Source organism: Chionomys nivalis, chromosome 9, assembly GCF_950005125.1.
Source record: "Chionomys nivalis chromosome 9, mChiNiv1.1, whole genome shotgun sequence".
NCBI classification, from domain to species: domain Eukaryota; kingdom Metazoa; phylum Chordata; class Mammalia; order Rodentia; family Cricetidae; genus Chionomys; species Chionomys nivalis.
Window position 1 is genome coordinate 61,726,044 of NC_080094.1, and position 17,718 is coordinate 61,743,761.

General features: G+C 40.6%; 1 protein-coding gene across 1 annotated transcript in view; it reads left to right on the forward strand.

Annotated features, from left to right (window-relative positions):
• The window catches only part of Ryr3 (ryanodine receptor 3), a 526,065-nt gene that overhangs the window by 379,421 nt on the left and 128,926 nt on the right, over positions 1 to 17,718 (forward strand). Inside the window, exons 44-47 of the mRNA XM_057780394.1 lie at positions 12,665 to 12,845; positions 13,757 to 13,865; positions 15,610 to 15,730; positions 17,491 to 17,660. Coding sequence (XP_057636377.1) covers positions 12,665 to 12,845; positions 13,757 to 13,865; positions 15,610 to 15,730; positions 17,491 to 17,660 — 581 coding nt within the window. The remainder of the gene's footprint in view (positions 1 to 12,664; positions 12,846 to 13,756; positions 13,866 to 15,609; positions 15,731 to 17,490; positions 17,661 to 17,718) is intronic.

The following is a 17,718-nucleotide window of genomic DNA, read 5'->3' on the forward strand; positions in this document are numbered from 1 at the left end:
TTCAGAGAACTAGGATTGGGTTCTCAGAACCCACATAGCAACATAGCAGCTCCAGTCCTGGGATATCCAGTTTTTCCTTCTGACCTCTATGGACACCAGGCATGCATGCAGTACAGAGTCATACATGCAGACCAAACATTTATGCACATAAAAATAAATAACTAAGTCAAGGACTAGAGAGACTCCTCAGCCATAAAGAGTACATACTGTTCGTGTAGGGGACTATAGGTTCAATTCCCATCACCCACATCAGGCAGCTTGTTGACCACCTTTAACTCTAGCTCCAGTGGATTTGACATCCTCTTGCAGCCCCCAAGGGGGCATCCACATGTACGTTTCTGCATACACACACACACATATAAAAAATAAATCTTTTTAAAATTATTTTTATGTACATAGATTGCATGATAGATGAACTGGATGCAAGTAGGTTGAATTTTTTTCATCCTAGCCTCCTTCATAGTCAAGATCAAGAATTTTATAAATCATTTAGTGTAACTGTCAATTTGAAAGTATCTGCTGGCTATGATCCTATGTAGATTACCTGAATTCCCACACTTTACTTGCTGATTAGGTACAACTATAATGAACTAAAGTCTGGACCAAAATGTGTGATCTGTTCCTCTTACCTTAGTGCTATTTATATCTTTTTAGCATAATCTCTTTAGTACATTTTCATAATGCAACAAGTTCTAGTAAATTGGCTACATTTATGAGCTTTAGCATTTATGGTATCCTAGAAAACAAATAATGTATTTGTTTTGGGCAAAGTACACCAGTTTCTGCTTTAAGAGAATTTATTGTGTTTTACATGAGAGTGTATGTACATGAAAATCACTATTTTAAAAATAAATAAATGGATAAGGCAAGAAAGAAGTACTCAAAAGCTTTGAGAGGATAAATTCATCCCTTTGAGATGATCAGAGAAGATGCTGTGAAGGAGGCCATGTTAGAGATGTACCTAAAATGTCAGGTTCCTAAAAACAGATGCAGGAGAGGTTATCCTGTCAGAGAGTGGCATGTACATGGCCTAGAGGCTAAAGAACACTGTTCTCAGCAAACAGTGATCTGTCAATCCCAAGGGTGGCTGAGTGAATGACAGTAGTAGATGAGGTTTGAAAAGTAGCTGGATGTTTGTAACAGGGAGAGCATAAATGCCAAGCTCAAATGTTAGTATCAATCTTTTGTATAGAGAACCAGGAAACTGTCTTAACAGGAGACAGAGTAACAGGTACTACTGACAAGTTCTGTATTTGGGTTGGAATGAGTTATAACGGTAAAGATGGCGATGGATGGGAGTAAATACATTGGAGATTTACTATATAGCAGATAGAGATTTCAGAGAAAGAATTGCTGGCTACGGTGGTGGTGATGATAGTAATGATGATGACGAATGCAAGTGTGTTCAAAGCCAAAGTACTAAGCTGAAATTCTTAGCGGAGGGATTCGAAGGTAGAGAAGAAAGAAATCAGGATAAAAGAAGATGAAAATGGCTTAGCACAGATCACAGTAAATTTATGTTAGGTCAAATAATACCGATTTTACTGTATGTGATACTCAGAGATGCCCATAATTTAACTATTAGGATAAGAGATCAATCAGACAACAAATAGAAATGGCATGTATCTGCAGACCACTTGTAGCTGCCATGTTTTAGATAGTCTCAGGGCAGTGTACAAAGACAGCTATGTGGGGAATGTCTTTTTCAAGTAATAGTTTTGAATACCTTACAAGACAGAGTGTCTCTTATTTGTATGGGAGACTTCAGGATGGAAAACAGAACACCTGGAGTTCAAAATCAGCTCTATCGTTCACTGGCTATGTAAATTTAAATAAGTTAATGAAACCTTCCAACCTCAGACTTTTTTATTATATAAAGCAGCAAAAATAATAGCACATATCTCAGAGTTATTTTAAGGTATAGATTAAATAATCCAGAGAAAACCTGAGTATCATGGTGTTACAAAACACAGTAAGGCCTACAGCTGTGTTAGTTACCATTGTTTATTATGATCCCTGCAAGGACTGGAGCTTTTAAAACTGGGAGACTAGTGATTTTTGAGACTTCAAAACACTATGTAAATCTTTAATATCTGAAGATGGTTTAAAAGGACCTGTGGCTACTTTCAGGGCATCTATTCAACAGAGTACCCCAAGGTTGCATCAGTAGAAGGACATGAAAACAGAATATCAATGCAAATAGTTCAACTCCCTGATAATCCAAGAGAAATGGAATTTTCCCCTTTGAGTTTGTCAACAATTATGGCATAACAAAGTGTAGCATAATTCTGGTACTCAGGATGCTGAGGCAGGAGGTTTCCAGGTATGAGGCCACTCTGAGTGACACAGTAAGTCTCTTGGGATGAAGGAACGAGGAAGAAAGAAAGGGGAGGAAGAAGAAGAAGAATTATATTGTTTAACTATGCTGTTAAGAACATTTTAAAGCCAAAGCAAAAAGCTTTTAGATTTCAAAATAATACAATTAAAAAACTCTAGCATTATTTTAATAGCATATCTTTTCATTGATTTTATTGAGCTATTACATTTTTCTCTGCTCCCCTCCCATGGTCCCCATACTCCAAATTTACTCAGATCTTGTCTTTTTCTACTTCCCATTAGATTCATGTATGTCTCTCTTAGGGTCCTCATTGTTGTCTAGGTTCTCTGGGATTGTGAATTGTAGGCTGGTTTTCTTTGCTTTATGTCTAAAAGCCACTTCTGTGTGAGTACATATGATATTTGTCTTTCTGAGTCTGAGTTACCTCACTCAAATATGACATTTACTAGATGCATCCACTTGTTTATCAGCATATCCTAATGTTTTATATGACCTTTCTAAATAAGATTTCATTTTTTATCTTTTTCATTTTGTTGTTGTTGTTGCTGCTGCTGCTTCTGTTGTTGTTGCTGTTGTTTTCAAGACAGGGTTTCTCTGTAGCTTCTGAGCCTGTCCTGGAACTCACTCTGTAGACCAGGCTGGCCTCAAACTCACGGAGATCCGCCTGCATCTGCCTTCTGAGTGCTGAGATTAAAGGCGTGTGTCACCATCGCCCGGCTCTAATTTATTTAATCTTATTTTACACTCCATCCACAGTTCTGTCCCACAATTCCGCTCCCCCCACCATTTATCACCACCAGCCCAAACCCCATCCACTCCTCCCAATGGGTAAGGGCTCCCATGGGATGTCAACAAAGTCTGGCACATTAAGTTGGGGTAAGACCAAGCCCCTCCCCCCTACATTAGGGAATGGGCTCCAATAAGCTAGCTCATGCACCAGGGATAGATCCTGGTCCTACTGCCGGGTGCCTCATGGATTTCTTAAAGGAGATAATTTTCTCTACTGAATTTTGATAACCTTGCTTTAAAGTCTTGGGTTGTGTTCAATTCTGAGAGTAATAAAGCCTCTATGTACCTACAAATGAAAAACTCTGTAGCCAGACACATGGTGTGTCTGGTTGTCTGGGATCAATCACCTCCTAATGTAGTTACTAAGAAGGAAAAGATTTCATACAAGTCCTCAAGAGGGGAGAGATTCTGTGCTTTTGTTGTTGTTGTTGTTGTTGTTAGTATGTTTCATCCACCTCTTCATTATAAACATGCTTGGAGAAATACAGTTATTTCCCAGCACTTGCAAGCTGCTGTCCCAGGTTGATACACCATTAACAGCCATAACACACATCTGTCAGGTGATAGGTGAAGACCATGTGATGAGCTATAAGAAGTAATGAGATGCATTCTGGAAGTTGTGTGTCTTTCTACTCAAAACAAAAAACAGAGCAAATCCAATTAGAATTGTTAGGAAGATGTCTGGAATCACTGTTAAAGGTTCTGTAACCCACCACCCCTACCCATGTAATGGCACGTAGTTGCCAAGCCAAGAAAGATGGTGTTTGTTGGAATTTGATAAAAATCAATGTAGGGATGCCTAGAGAAGATGGTATTGAATAACATCTTGGAGAAAGAAAGAGTTGTATCTTGTTCAATCTCTTATTTTTTGAGATAATTTAATTATATTGTATCCGTCTTAAGAGTCATATAGAGAGGTCATGTTAGACCCTGGAGATTCTATAAAATGGTGTCTCAGCTTTAAAGGTCATACAAGAAGTAGGTGTTTGAGACTCAACTTTTTCATTTCTGTCTGTGCATTCATGGAGTCAGGAAGGCTTTACTAACTTTTCTTATGACTAGGGAAGGTCATAACAAAAATATATAATAGATGATTTTTGTTCTGAAATTTACAATGTAATTGAAAAGATGTAGCAGACTTCCTTAGACTGCCAGCCCCCAAATCATAACAAAGAGACTTATTAACTATGAATGCTTGGCCTTAGCTTAGGGTTGTTTCTAGCTAGCTTTTATAAATAAAATTAATGCATTTCTATTAATCTATGTGCTTCCTTGAGGTTCACACACCCTAACTATGTGCTGTCCAACCTGCTTTTCTACTTCATGTCCAGCTGGCTGGTTCCCCTGTTCTCTCTGCCCACCAGTCCCACCTATTCCTCCTCTGCCTAGCTATTGGCCATTCAGCTTCTTATTAGACCTGTCAGGTACCTTAATCAGGCAAGATAAAGCCACAACACATCTTTAAATAGCCAAATAAATGCAGCATAAACAAATGCAACACATCGTTACATAGTTAAACAATTATTTTGCAATACAAACAAATGTAACATATCTTCACATAGTTAAACAAATATTCTGTTTCACAACATTTCCCCTTTTTGTCTAAATAAAAATGAAAGGTTTTAACTTTAATATAGTAAAACTGTGTACAATTAGAATAATTATCAAGTAAGAATTTCATTTACAATATCCAGTCCATTTTTATTTGGCAAATTCAGAAAAAATACTCCATTATTTATTCTACCTTGGCAAGTCCAAAAAGTTTTGTACCTAATTTACTTTCTATCATAACTAAGAAAACTATAACTATCTGGCCTTCACCTTCATCAAAGACCCCAGAAGGGTATTCCCTGAGTAAACAGGAAGTGGAGCAAAAGCTACTTGCAAAACTATAAAAAATGATACAGACATTTGACTGCCTAGACAGTCACCCAAGGTTCCTCTGCAACATTGGGTCACCCATCTTTGGTCAACAGGCCTAGAATATCTGACATACTTTTATGTATAGTAGGAATTTTGAAAGACTGTCTCACCCTGTCTTGCCTAAGTTTGGCAATCACTTTCCTTTGTGTCCTGCATGTTCAGTTTGGACAGTATACTGTCAGAAGTTGAGGCAAGGACAATGTCTTGCCCAAATGGCTAGCCTTACCACATTGAAAGCAAGATTCATATGGAATTTCTTTGATGCCCATCATCCTTTTATTAAGTATATTGGCTCTGCCAGGAAAAGACATATCTCACAGTCATGAAAAGCCCTATGTTAACAAAACATTTTAAATACTATATTCTTTAGGTCTTTGAAGACCATTTATTTACCTAAAATATATCTCTGTATGATCTTGAAAACATAACTAACATAACCACAACTTTAATTTTTATAGATGACTAACTACTAACCTGAGTTTCTTAGTTATCTTAAATGGTTTATAATAATAGCTTTCAAGGACTAGAACTTTATCTTACATTTTTAAATGAACTGTATAGGAACACTACCTTAAACAAGATTATAAACATATATATAGTATATTGTAACAAAAATAACCTTAAATTTGTATCAGTATACAAAATCCCTTAAATGAGAGTAGAGGCATATATACAGTATGTTATAATAAAAAAAACTTTAAATTTGTATCAGTATACAAAAATCCCTTAAACAAGAATAGAGAAATATATATAGTGTTATAACAAAAATAACTAAAATCTTTATCACTATACAAAAATCCCATAAATAAGAGTAGAAACATACATACAATATAACAAAAATAACTTAAAATTTTATCAATATACCAAAATCCATACCAATGTAAAATATTTACAGTTAAATAGTTGTCTTTTCATGCTATATTTCTATATCCCCCCAAAAGATGGCAAACATCCATAATCCACTGAATGACCAAAAACCACCCGCCCCACATCTTGGGAATATGAGCATTGTGTTCTCTAGTTGGCTTCCTATTGTCTGAGGGCAACAGCAACCCCAACAGATCCTGAGAAAATTGAGACAATGGTCAAGTCCTAGGAAAACTAGTTGTAACATTTGTTATCCAGTCTCAGAACTGTCCCAGACAAAGGGATCAATATATGTATTACCTGTTTTATAGTTTTTTCTGGTTTATTTCTTTATGTCTGTAGCCAAGATTTTTAGGAGGCTTCCCCCAATCAAACGTGATTTCTATTAACCTTGAAAGAACCCACACCACAGTCTTTCGTTTCATACGGAAACAAGAGTATAACCTCTGTCCCAATGAAATACACCTTCTGAAATCCATTTTCAAAATTAAGGCATCCCTAAAGTATCTAGGCTGGTTTAATTCAACAGTCCCTTTTACAATCCCACATCTGAGCAGCTACCTTTCACTCATCAGCATTCAAAAACTTCAAAGTCAGCACAACACTCTACAGGATGTGTATTTCCCATCTTTATGTGGCTTCTACAGCTCCTGAGGGACAGAAACAGAGAAATAAAGAAGGAAAGAACAAGGTAACCCCGGGGCAGACCTCAGAGACCTACTTTCTTTACCTAGACCTCAGCTTCTAAAGTTTCTAGAACCAAAATAGCTCTGCCAACTGAGTACCTGGGCTTCCACACATGATCCCATAGAAAACATTTCATATTTAAAAACCAGGATAAAAGATTTTTGACCCTACTTCTTCCACGTTAAGTTCATTGTCCAGCAGTTATCCTTCAAGGAACCTGTTTTGCTAAATATCTTGGCAACTAACCCACATGTTGAGAATGCCCTGTGTGTAGCTTTTATCAGTCATTTCCATCGTAAAGATAGTGAATGAAGCTTGAGATTAAATAAAACTATTAATCTAACTTAAAATTGTATTTTAAATTATATCTAAAAGCCATGCTTCACTAATATTCTTCATGCAAAATATTATATGTCTGGCACTCATCACAAATTGACTTTAATATTGAATAGATGTAATATTCTACTAATATGCTCATCAATTCTGACTCTAGGTTTTCTTTTCATTTATGTCACATTTTTAAAAAGATGTGAACCCAAACTATAAACACATAATTAACATTTTTGGATAATTACATTCTAATCCTCAGGTTTCCACTGCGCTAATGGAAGGATAGTCCACTCTGCAGAACCTCATTTGTCCCTTAACTGTAAGATCCACATATGTCCTGATGTTCTTCTTTGCTCTCTTCCCTAAGTCACACTTATATTTTCCCACTTTACATATCCACTACAGACTAAGAGGCACTTAGACTTAAGTGCCCTAAATCTAAAGGTTGCATCTATAATTATAACCCCAAATCTACTCTTTCCCCAAGAATTTCCCATCTCCTTAACTTCAATCACCCATTTTTCAGATGCACAAACCAGACAGCTGCATTTTCCCTCATTTACACCTATCATTGAATTCTGTTGATTCCATGTCTAAAATGTTTCTAAAGTCCATGAGATTTTTTCTCCTCTTTCATCCTCTTCCAGGATGTTTTCTTCTTCTACCCAGGCTACTTCATCAGAATTAGATCCAAATTCTAGGGTTCTACTTGCTAGATAGTTTTTATATCAACTTGACATAAGCTAAAGTTATCTGAAAGGACCCAGCACATTGTGAGTTGTACCATCCCTGGGCTGGTGATCCTGGGTTCTATAAGAGATCAGGCTGGTCAAACCATGAGAAGCAAGCCGGTAAGCAGCCCCCCTCCATGACCTCTCCATCAGCTCCTAGCTCCAGGTTTCTGCCCTGTTGAAGTTCCTTTCCTGACTTTTCTTCAATGATGAACAGTGATATGGAAGTGAAAGCTAAATAAATACTTTCCTCCTCAACTTGCTTTTTGGCCATGGTGTTTTGTCACAGCAATAGGAGCCCTAACTAAGACATCTACTCTCCTATATCTGACTGTAGGCAAATTTATATTTATTGTCATGAGATAATAAACATCTATTTATTGTGTATCTATAAGACAATTGGGAAGTGTCCATGCCAGTCTATGGGTCTGGCAGGATAGTTCTGTCTCATTCTAGGATTCAGGTTGTACTGTCTGGTTTAAGACTTGTCCATTGTTCCTAGATCAATGGCTAGAAGGTAATAGGCTCAGCAGTAGTTTTAAATAATGATAAAATTTGCTAAGACTCTCTGGCTTGCTTTGGTCCTATCATAGTAGTCTACAGGCAGATCCCTAACTCCTCCCTCTTAGACCAGGAAGAAGCTTATTTATTTATTTATTCAAGAACTCTTTTGTAGGTGAGGGTGTAGCTCAGGAACACTTGCCTAACAACATTTACAAGCCCTGGGTTCGATTCTCAGAACTGGAAAATAAATAAATAAATAATAACTATTTTGATTATTTATTATGTGTTGTCAGGAGTCACCTTTTGGGGGTGACTGCTGCCATAACCCTAGCCATGACAGGTTCATACGTTCTAGGATAGAGGCATGAGAATTAGAAAAGTAAGGTCGGAGGAACAGAGGCAAGAAATAAACACAGAGACATAGGATAGTAACAGGAGGGCAATTCTGTGAGTACTGAATGCTGAATTCTGAGTTCTGATTTCACCTGCATTTATTTTTCCATACATTCTATACCTCAGTACAAAAGAGGGGCAGAAGGCAAAAGACCACCTTCACATGATACAAAGGACAACCAGAACAGTTACTTGCCCAGTACTTGAGACATCAAGCCATTAATTCTTGAGAAAAGTATTTGATGCTTGGAGCAGCAAAAACACCATAGACCAAGTATTCTGCAGGCAGTCACTCCCTAGGTCAAACCTCTTGTTTCAAAAGGAAGAAAATAGTGGATTCACGTCTATGGGCCATCTTAATGTCCAAAACACCAAGCAACCACATCCTAGGTCAGGTGTGTAGCCATACCTGTTGTCAACAACTTTGAGCAAGCAAAATAAACCAAACTCTCTGACCTTCAGACAAGGTGAGATGGGATAGGCTCACATTTTGGGGCCTCCACAATGTGTCAAACATTGGCAAAACCCTGAACATACAGGATTACATAATTCAGACACAGTACTATGTCCTTACAAAACGTGCAGTTTAATGAGAAAGCAGACACAAGGAAGGGTTTAGAGTGTTCAAGAGGACTGGATTTCTGGAGCTCTCGTGCTTTAAGTGACTCTTGAAGAATTCCATGGAGTTAAGTCAAGGGTTTATGACAAGAGGATGGAGTTCAAAAGAAAGCATGCCGGGCAAACGAACTATATAGCAGAACGGTAGTTAGAACACAGGGCGTGAGAGAAGGTGATATATTGAAGATGCAATCAGTGAGCTTCTATTAATTGTCCCTGGAGTCTGATACCTTTACCAGTGTGAAGTGGTGTGAATCATTTCTATTTCCATCCCACTGCTCCGACATATTGGAAAGAAAGTCGCAGCATTACCAACTGAGAGCCTTTGAAGGAAGGCACTGCAGGCATCCACACTGTTACTAAGCTCATTTCTTATTTTGGAACTCAAGGAAAAAAATATTGTGGTATGCCCTTGGGCAAAAGCAATTTACCTCAAAATGTTCTCTCGCCTTTGAAAAATGCCAGGAAGCTCAACATTTGGCCTCACCAGAGTACGCTTGGTTGGCAGCTGGGCTCACTGAACTACAGGCAACCAGGAAGTGTTCACACTCTTCTGTTCCCACTACTCCATGAAGTCTTTATTAATTCTCCTCAGTCCCCTGTCTAATCAGCCACAGTGGTGGGATTCTGGTTTCTTCCTCTAATAGAGTACATCTGCATCCCCCGCATATGTCCAACTTAAAATGATCAGGGAATGGCTTCCTGGGTCAGTTCTCAGAGTCAACCTAATTAGCTAAATTCTGAAGATGTGAGATTTGGATTAATTGGGCAAATGAACTTTAGATGCAATCCCAATATACAACTCTTATTTCTCAAGTTCTGCTTCTGCTGCTTCTCTGTCCCATAAACTCTGTGGTGCTAATTGCTGTGGGATGTGCTGAGCTGAACTCAGCATGCTGATTAGAAAATGTGCTGACCCACAAGCATCTCCAGTGTGAGCTGAAAGCATCAGAGTGTCGCCTTTAAGTCGGCTTCATTAATAAGGCTGGGATTTTTTCCCCCAATTTTGATTCTTAATATTTTGTACATTTATATATGTGTGTGTGTATGTATGTATAGGTATATGTGTATATATATATATATATATATATACATTTATATACACACACACATATGTTACCTGCTAAGAATTACAGGCCAAAAATATTTAAAAGTAGTGCCATATGTTACATCCATGTCTACGAGTATTTGTTTCTGAGCATGCTGCTCTTTCTGGTATTTTTACTGAACTATCTCTCCTGTGAGTAAACTGTATTGGGACATATCAAGAATATGAGGTAGAAGTGGCATGCTATTCTTTTAAATATATGTTTGTATTTAACATTTGACAATTTCAAACATGCACACAATGTGTTTTGATCAAACTCACCTCCACACACTCTCTCTCCCTCAAACTCCACCCACACCCCACCGCCACTTTTCCGTGCTTATCACAAGTAATCTTTTTTTATAAACCTGGAAGCCTAATTAGTGCTGCCTGTATGTGCATGGGTCATGCTTTTTGGGTGAGACTTGAACAGAAGTTGGTTGTTTTGAGAAACGGATTCCCTTTGCATTCCAGGCTGGCCTTGAACATGTGATTCTCCTGACTCGGCCTCCTAACCCCAGGATTATGGACATATGCTTCTGTGCCTAGCTCCTAGATGGCACACGTCTTCACAAATTCTCTAAACTCTCCTTGACAACTTGTGAAAATAATAAGCTGTTTAAATTCAGCTTAATGAAGCGCTCGAGAGATAGCTCAGTGGTTAAGAATACTGGCTGCCCTTCTAAATTCAGCTTAGTGAATAACTCTGGGTGACATAAACGTAATTCTGACATCCTTAAAATCCCACAAGTGCCTCATTCTTATGCCCTCATTGTAGCACTTTTAGGTGACTAAATATTAATGCCAGGGCTGTGACCAAGCCAGGCGAGTGTTCTACACTGAGCTATGTTTCCAGCCTTAATTATTCCAAATAAAACATTTTTATGAAACAAAATTTAATCTGTCCAGATAGCTTTTAAATATGTCTATGAATTATGTGGCCGTCCTCCCTCTAGAACATGGAGCCTAAATCTTCTTCATGTAAGCATGAGTTAGGTTTAGTGGAACACATCTGATGAATAAAATATGAAAAATGATCGTGCATAACCAGATTGCTACAAGCACACTGCAGCTTCTGCCTTATTCTCTTGATCTGTGGGTATCAGTGGCCATGTCATGAGAACACCCAAGCAGCCTTCCAACGAGGTCAACATGGTAAGGAGCTGAGGTCAGATCTACTATCCAATAAGTAACCAAGGCATCATGCCAACAGCCATATAGTGAGCTTAGAAGCTGATCCCCCAGCTGCAGACATATCTCCAGGTAACTGTACCCAAACCGATCCAGACACTGAAACTTCAAGTACATCCCAAGCCAAGACCATGTAGCTTAATCAACTCCCGAGGTCCAGACCTGTGAAAACTGTGAAATAGATGGCTATTGTTTTAGATTATGGCAATGTGAGATATGTCTTCAGAGGAATTAATAATGCCATAGCCTGCCTACGTGCACACTGTCTTATATAATTCACCATCCATTTCAAGAAATACTTACAACTTAATACTTCAAAACTTAATGGTTTGGGAGAAAAGCATTGTTCTTTAGGTTTCATGTAATACACATTTTTAAAAAATGCCTGAGAGTCTAGCTCAGGGATCACATTCTCAAACACAAATTAGGATTTCACCCAACAAAGAAGGTGTGTTTTATAAATTGTTTAAGCAAGCTGTCACACTGCTTTGGGATGAAAATGTTGGTTCTGAGACTAAACAGTTCTCCTTTCCTGTACATTCCTTTTCCTTTGGCATTATCCAGTCCATCCTTGGCTCCTCCAAAGAAAAATGCCAAGAGAACATAGCGCTTTGCCCCGTCCCTTCCCTCAGGGCTATTATTAGAAAAGTTGATCCAGCAGATTCTTCATCCTGACCAATGACTTCAGGTATCATGAGGTCTGCCCTACCAAGCCAGATTGTTCTGGGATATGTGTGTGACTCCACGCAAGTCATCAAGTGAAGAGCTATGGTATCATTTCCTCCAGATCAGCTGGGGCACGCTAGCTTGAGTTATCTTCTTACCTCTTTTCAGGAAAGGAGGCCAAGTGTTAACTCTGCAGGCACTCAGCAAGATGTGAGGCTCTTTTGTCCCCAAGTCACTTGTAAGTGAACTTGTAACAGCAGATTGAGTGGTATATGTGCCTTCTGAGGGCCTCAATATAGGGAGTCATTTCAGAGGTAAAAACCCTGAACCAGAGAGCAAGATTCTATCCCATGATGGTCAATTGTGTAATGAGTAGATATGCCCTTTTATTGAGGTCACCTTTCTTTCATCGATATTTCCTCATAATATTAATAGGTGACAAAGCAAGTGAAATGCTGTTCTCCCAGCTCGCCGGCTACAAATAACTTTGAGGTTGTGCTTTCCAGTGCAAAGGACACCAGGCCTCTCTCTCTCCCTCAGGTGAAAGTGTAGAGGAAAACGCCAGTGTTGTGGTCAAGCTGCTCATCCGACGTCCTGAGTGCTTTGGGCCGGCTCTGAGGGGTGAAGGAGGAAACGGTCTGCTGGCGGCCATGCAGGGGGCTATTAAGATCTCAGAGAACCCTGCACTTGACCTCCCCTCCCAGGGTTACAAGACAGAAGTGTAAGTGAATTACTCCAGTGGTACGCGGCCAAATACTGTCAGTCCATGAATTGCTAAGGTTGGCTCAGGAAGCGTGCCTGGTAGAAAGAGCACAGATGTTTTATGGTAGTTAAAATGCCTCAGATCACTTTGTCAGGCCCATTACTGTTATGACCTGCCCAGAGAGCCTGGGGATCAGTAGCGGCTCCTTCCATTTCCTCAGACCATTCAGCCCAGCTGGCAAACCACTGAGGCAGCAAAGCCTTCTTTCTGGCATCTTCTGCACCTGCCTACAGCATGGCTGCAGGATTGCTCAGGAGAGCGCTTTAAGTGTATAGATTCCTTGCAGATTGCTGTAGGATTTAAGAGTTCAGAGTTTAGTTGGTACGATTATTGATCCCCTTGTCACTTTCCCTCTATCGTGTCTAGTGGTCCTTTGCCTTTATATACCTAGTTTATACCCCATAGTCTGCAGAATGTGTGTAACCCACCAGAGTTGACTCTCCAAACAGTTGGCTTTTTCCCCCTTTGTCATCAGTTCTGATAGATCGCTTAGTCGATAAGGGAGAACTCACAATATCTTTGCCTCAACTTTCTTGTATAATATGATATAAAACGAAGACCCAGAATGGAAGAGTTTGGTAACTTCATAGCCCGAATGTGAACATAGCCCTCCTGACTTCTTGTCCAAATGGACACTCAGGGAGGAAGAAAGAATGAAAGGTGGATAGTGCCTGAACTCACGTTCATGGGAGCCTAAAGCTATCATGAAAAAAATATTGGGGACCTTTGGGCACACTGAGTAAAGCCACGTCATCAGTCTTTGGAGTGGGAAGTGGTGAGGGAAAGTTTGTTCAGCCCGAATGGGGTGTTTTTAGCAAGCAGTGCCTGGCCTCTCACACACCTTCCGCATGTGGACTCTTTCTCTGCAGCACAGAGGACGAGGAGGAGGAAGAAGAGATTGTGCATATGGGCAATGCCATTATGTCGTTTTATTCAGCTCTTATAGATCTACTGGGCCGCTGTGCTCCTGAAATGCATGTAAGTGATTGAGTTTCCTGACAGCAGCTTTGTGGAACAGCAGCCTGAGTGGAGAACACCGGGGGAACCCTGAGTGTATTTCTTCATCTGTGCCTGGCATTTACTAACACCAAAGGAGTTTCCACTTCAAATGCCTTAATGAGCCACCTTCTAAGGAAGAAAGTGTGTGTGCATGCAGGCATGTGTGCATGTGTGCTCTTTTTGGTACTATCTGAATATAGCCTCTACACATTTTGCAAAATGAGGCTTCCATGTCCTTCAGCTTGGTCAAAACATGGCTAACCAGATTTTAGCCATGTCGTTGTAAACAGCCTCATGAGTGCCACATAGACACACTGTGTGGGAAATACTGGCTTGATGACCATGGCTTTGGTCTCTAGGAAAACAGTTTTGCAGGCACATACACATAAAGATGGTTCTGTCTGATGTGATGTCTTCTCAGAACTCCAGTTTTGGTCTAAAAAGTGTTCATTCCCTTCCATTTTTCACTCCTGCTGATGGGATATTTGACGTTATTTTACGTAAAGCCTCACATTGAAATTGAGAGGAAATAGTTGTTCTTCTTGTGGAAGGAAAATCTAAATCTTGGTGTTGGGAAGCAGATGAGAATCACTAGCACGCCAGTTCCTTCTGTGATATACTAGCCCTACCTCATCAGCCTGTCTTTTCCTTTCAGCTCCTTTGAGCAAAGAAAGAACACAGAAGGAAGCCAGGGAAGCGGCAGGATGTCTATAACTTGGAGAAGTGTTAGCCCCCTTTTGTTAGTGCTCTGGTTCCCTTGATTGCTTTGTAACACTTCTGGAAGCAAGTTCCATAGCTGCCATGTTCTCCAAAAGACAGCCTGCCAAAGCTGATTCACCAGAGCCGGCCTAAGGAAGAAATAAATACCTGCCCTTCTGCCTACCACCTCCATGCCCCAATAGATTCACACACATAAACACACACGCACACACACTCAGGTATGCATGCATGCGTGCATTCACGCACACAGGCACACCCCTACACCCCATCTCAGAACCCCTTCTGCAGAAGGTAAAGCTGCATCATTGCTGACAGCCCACCAGAAAGAGAGGTGGCAGACAGGATAGAAACAGGATCTTGCTTGCTTTCTCTGGGGCCCTATGTCTCAGAATGCATCCGCCCACCTGGGGGCAGATCTGACCCTGTGCTCCTGGAGAGTTACCTCTCAGCAGAAGGTCCACTGCCACCTGGTCAGAGACCTCTGCAGGAAGATGAACATGTACACTTGTGTGCATGCTGCTTGGCCAGTTGGTTTGTGTACGAGCAAACCTAGCCTCCTTGGGGTGACTCCAATGGAACACTCCAGTTATCTTCGGCAGTGTCCAGACTCTTCTTACCCACCCGCAACATTCTTCAAGCTCAGAAGAAACTGGAATTTCTATGTCATTTTCTCATCTGCTACACTTCTGAGGTCTGGTACTGCGAACACAGAGTCAGCTCTTCCAACATGGCTGGGAGGGCTCCCCGCTGAGGGTTTATACCTTAACTTCTGAGGATTTCAGCCTCACAAAAGAATGTGGCTGCCTTCAGTGGCTTATTCCCTCTGCCTCCCTTGTAGTAAATCAAGAAGAAGTCTCTTTCTCTGTAGTCACGCATATCAATAGCAATTGGGGAGAACTCAGAAACAGACCCCTGCTGCCAGGCCCATTTTCCTGCTGTGGTTAGGCGGTGCAGTATGGCAGGTGTGGGGACTTCATCTATCTAATCTCTTTCCATGTGACAGCTCATTCAAACAGGGAAAGGGGAAGCCATCCGGATCCGGTCCATCCTACGCTCCTTGGTCCCCACAGAAGACCTGGTTGGAATCATCAGCATCCCCCTGAAACTGCCCTCCCTAAACAAAGGTAAGGAGCAGCCTTAGTCTGAGCCTGCCCTCTAGTACTTGCCTGCTCAACAGCAGGACTCTGCCAGAGTTCCCTGCCAGATGACAATGCAGGCTGCCGGGGGACGTGTTCTTTTACCGATGATGAGTTTTCTGTAGACTTAACCTAGTCCTCTAGCATCTGCTTCCCTGTGATGGGATGCCAAATCATTGGCACTCAGGTACAGACCGGCCTCACCATTCTGGGACCAGAGACCACTCTAGCCTTCTGAAGTGTGATAAAATGAGCAGGCGACAGCTCTTACCATGGCCTGACTTCTCCATTGCCAGTGTGCCCTATGGATCTGAGAGACCTCACAGCCCAGGAGAATAAGTTACCCCCAATGCTACTTGTGGCATTTGGCACCAATCATCCCCAAAACATTTTAATTCTCCAAGTTACTCTATCTGATGACCTTAATTTCATCAGGCACGTGATGTCATTAAAAGGATAGCATGGGTCTGGCTGTTGCAGTGTTTCACAAACTCCCATTCCACAAAACACCATCAAAGGATATCTTAATATACTTATGTAGTAGGGGCTCATGGACAAATAAATATTGAAATGGTTGTAGAATATGCATTTTATTAAGTTTTCGAGAATATGTGTCACTTTCATAACTTCATACAGCACAATGGAGTAATAGTGTGTCAGAGAAAACGGGAAAAGGAAATAGATGTTAAACTCCATGCTTCCCAAAGACGTGGTGCTTTCTTTCAGCACAAAACACTTGCTGAATCCCATGAATATAGTATTCATCAAAGCACCACAGCTGTGGATAAAAAACCAAGTCAGTCTTAGACACCCACTCCCAATCTTCCTTGTGCTGAGGGACGAGAGGCTCCATGGTGCCCCGTCCCTCTTACCAGACCACACAATACGTCAGCCCTGTGCCCCTTGGCATGCCTTAGGAAGTCTGCTCCCATTCAGCACTCACAAATGCTGTGACTTTTCTTGGTCATTTGGGAGTTATCTTTCCTAGTTTTTGGTGCAAGACCAGAGAAAGAAGGCTGCTCATCTTTCCCCCTAAAAACTCCCTTATTTTCCAAGTCAAGCAGGCTGATTTTTCGCTGCAGATTCCTCTCTTTAGCCTTGTGCCAGGTTTTGGCACTCCAGTCAGTCTAAAATGATGGGGTAATTTGGTCTAAGTATCACCTGGAGCAGACACTGAAGGAGTACTTGCCGTTTTGCACTGTGGTGCAATGACTCCAAACTTGACATATCATTCAATTTCATCTACTTTCTTAGCATTTTCCCTCACATTCCTGCATCATCCACCAAAAGAGCAATAGCGCAAGCCTCGATTTCCTAGAAATTTCCTATTTTGTAGGATAAATACTCCCACTGTAGGTAGCTTCATGCTGCCAATATAGCGTCACAGAACGTGGAGTTGGAGAGAGAAGCCATAAACTACACCATCATGTTGTATTTGAGTCTGTAAGTTACAGCCCACATGAGTATACTTTATAGCAAAATTAGAACTCTGTGAACTGTGCCTGTAGGTTACCTTTAAAATATAATCTCCATTATGAATTTAAACTTTTAATTAAAATGTGTTTAGTAATCAGCTCATAGAAATTTGACAGTCGCTTCTTCCCGTCCTAGTTGAAGCTGCTTCCAACCTGGTTCTTATTCCTAAACTTCCTGTTGCCTATCACAGCAAGCTATAGAGAGACAAGTTCTATGCTGTGTTTTCGAACTGTGTAAATAGGGAACAGGAAGTGATGTGTTCTGTCTTTCAGATGGATCAGTCAGCGAGCCAGACATGGCAGCCAACTTCTGCCCTGACCACAAGGCACCCATGGTGCTGTTCTTGGACCGTGTATATGGCATTAAAGATCAAACCTTCCTGCTCCACTTGCTGGAAGTTGGGTTTTTACCTGACCTACGAGCATCTGCATCCCTAGATACAGTAAGTAGCTAAGATAAAGAGTGTAGAAGAGAATTCCCCTCATAGTTAGGTGAGTAGC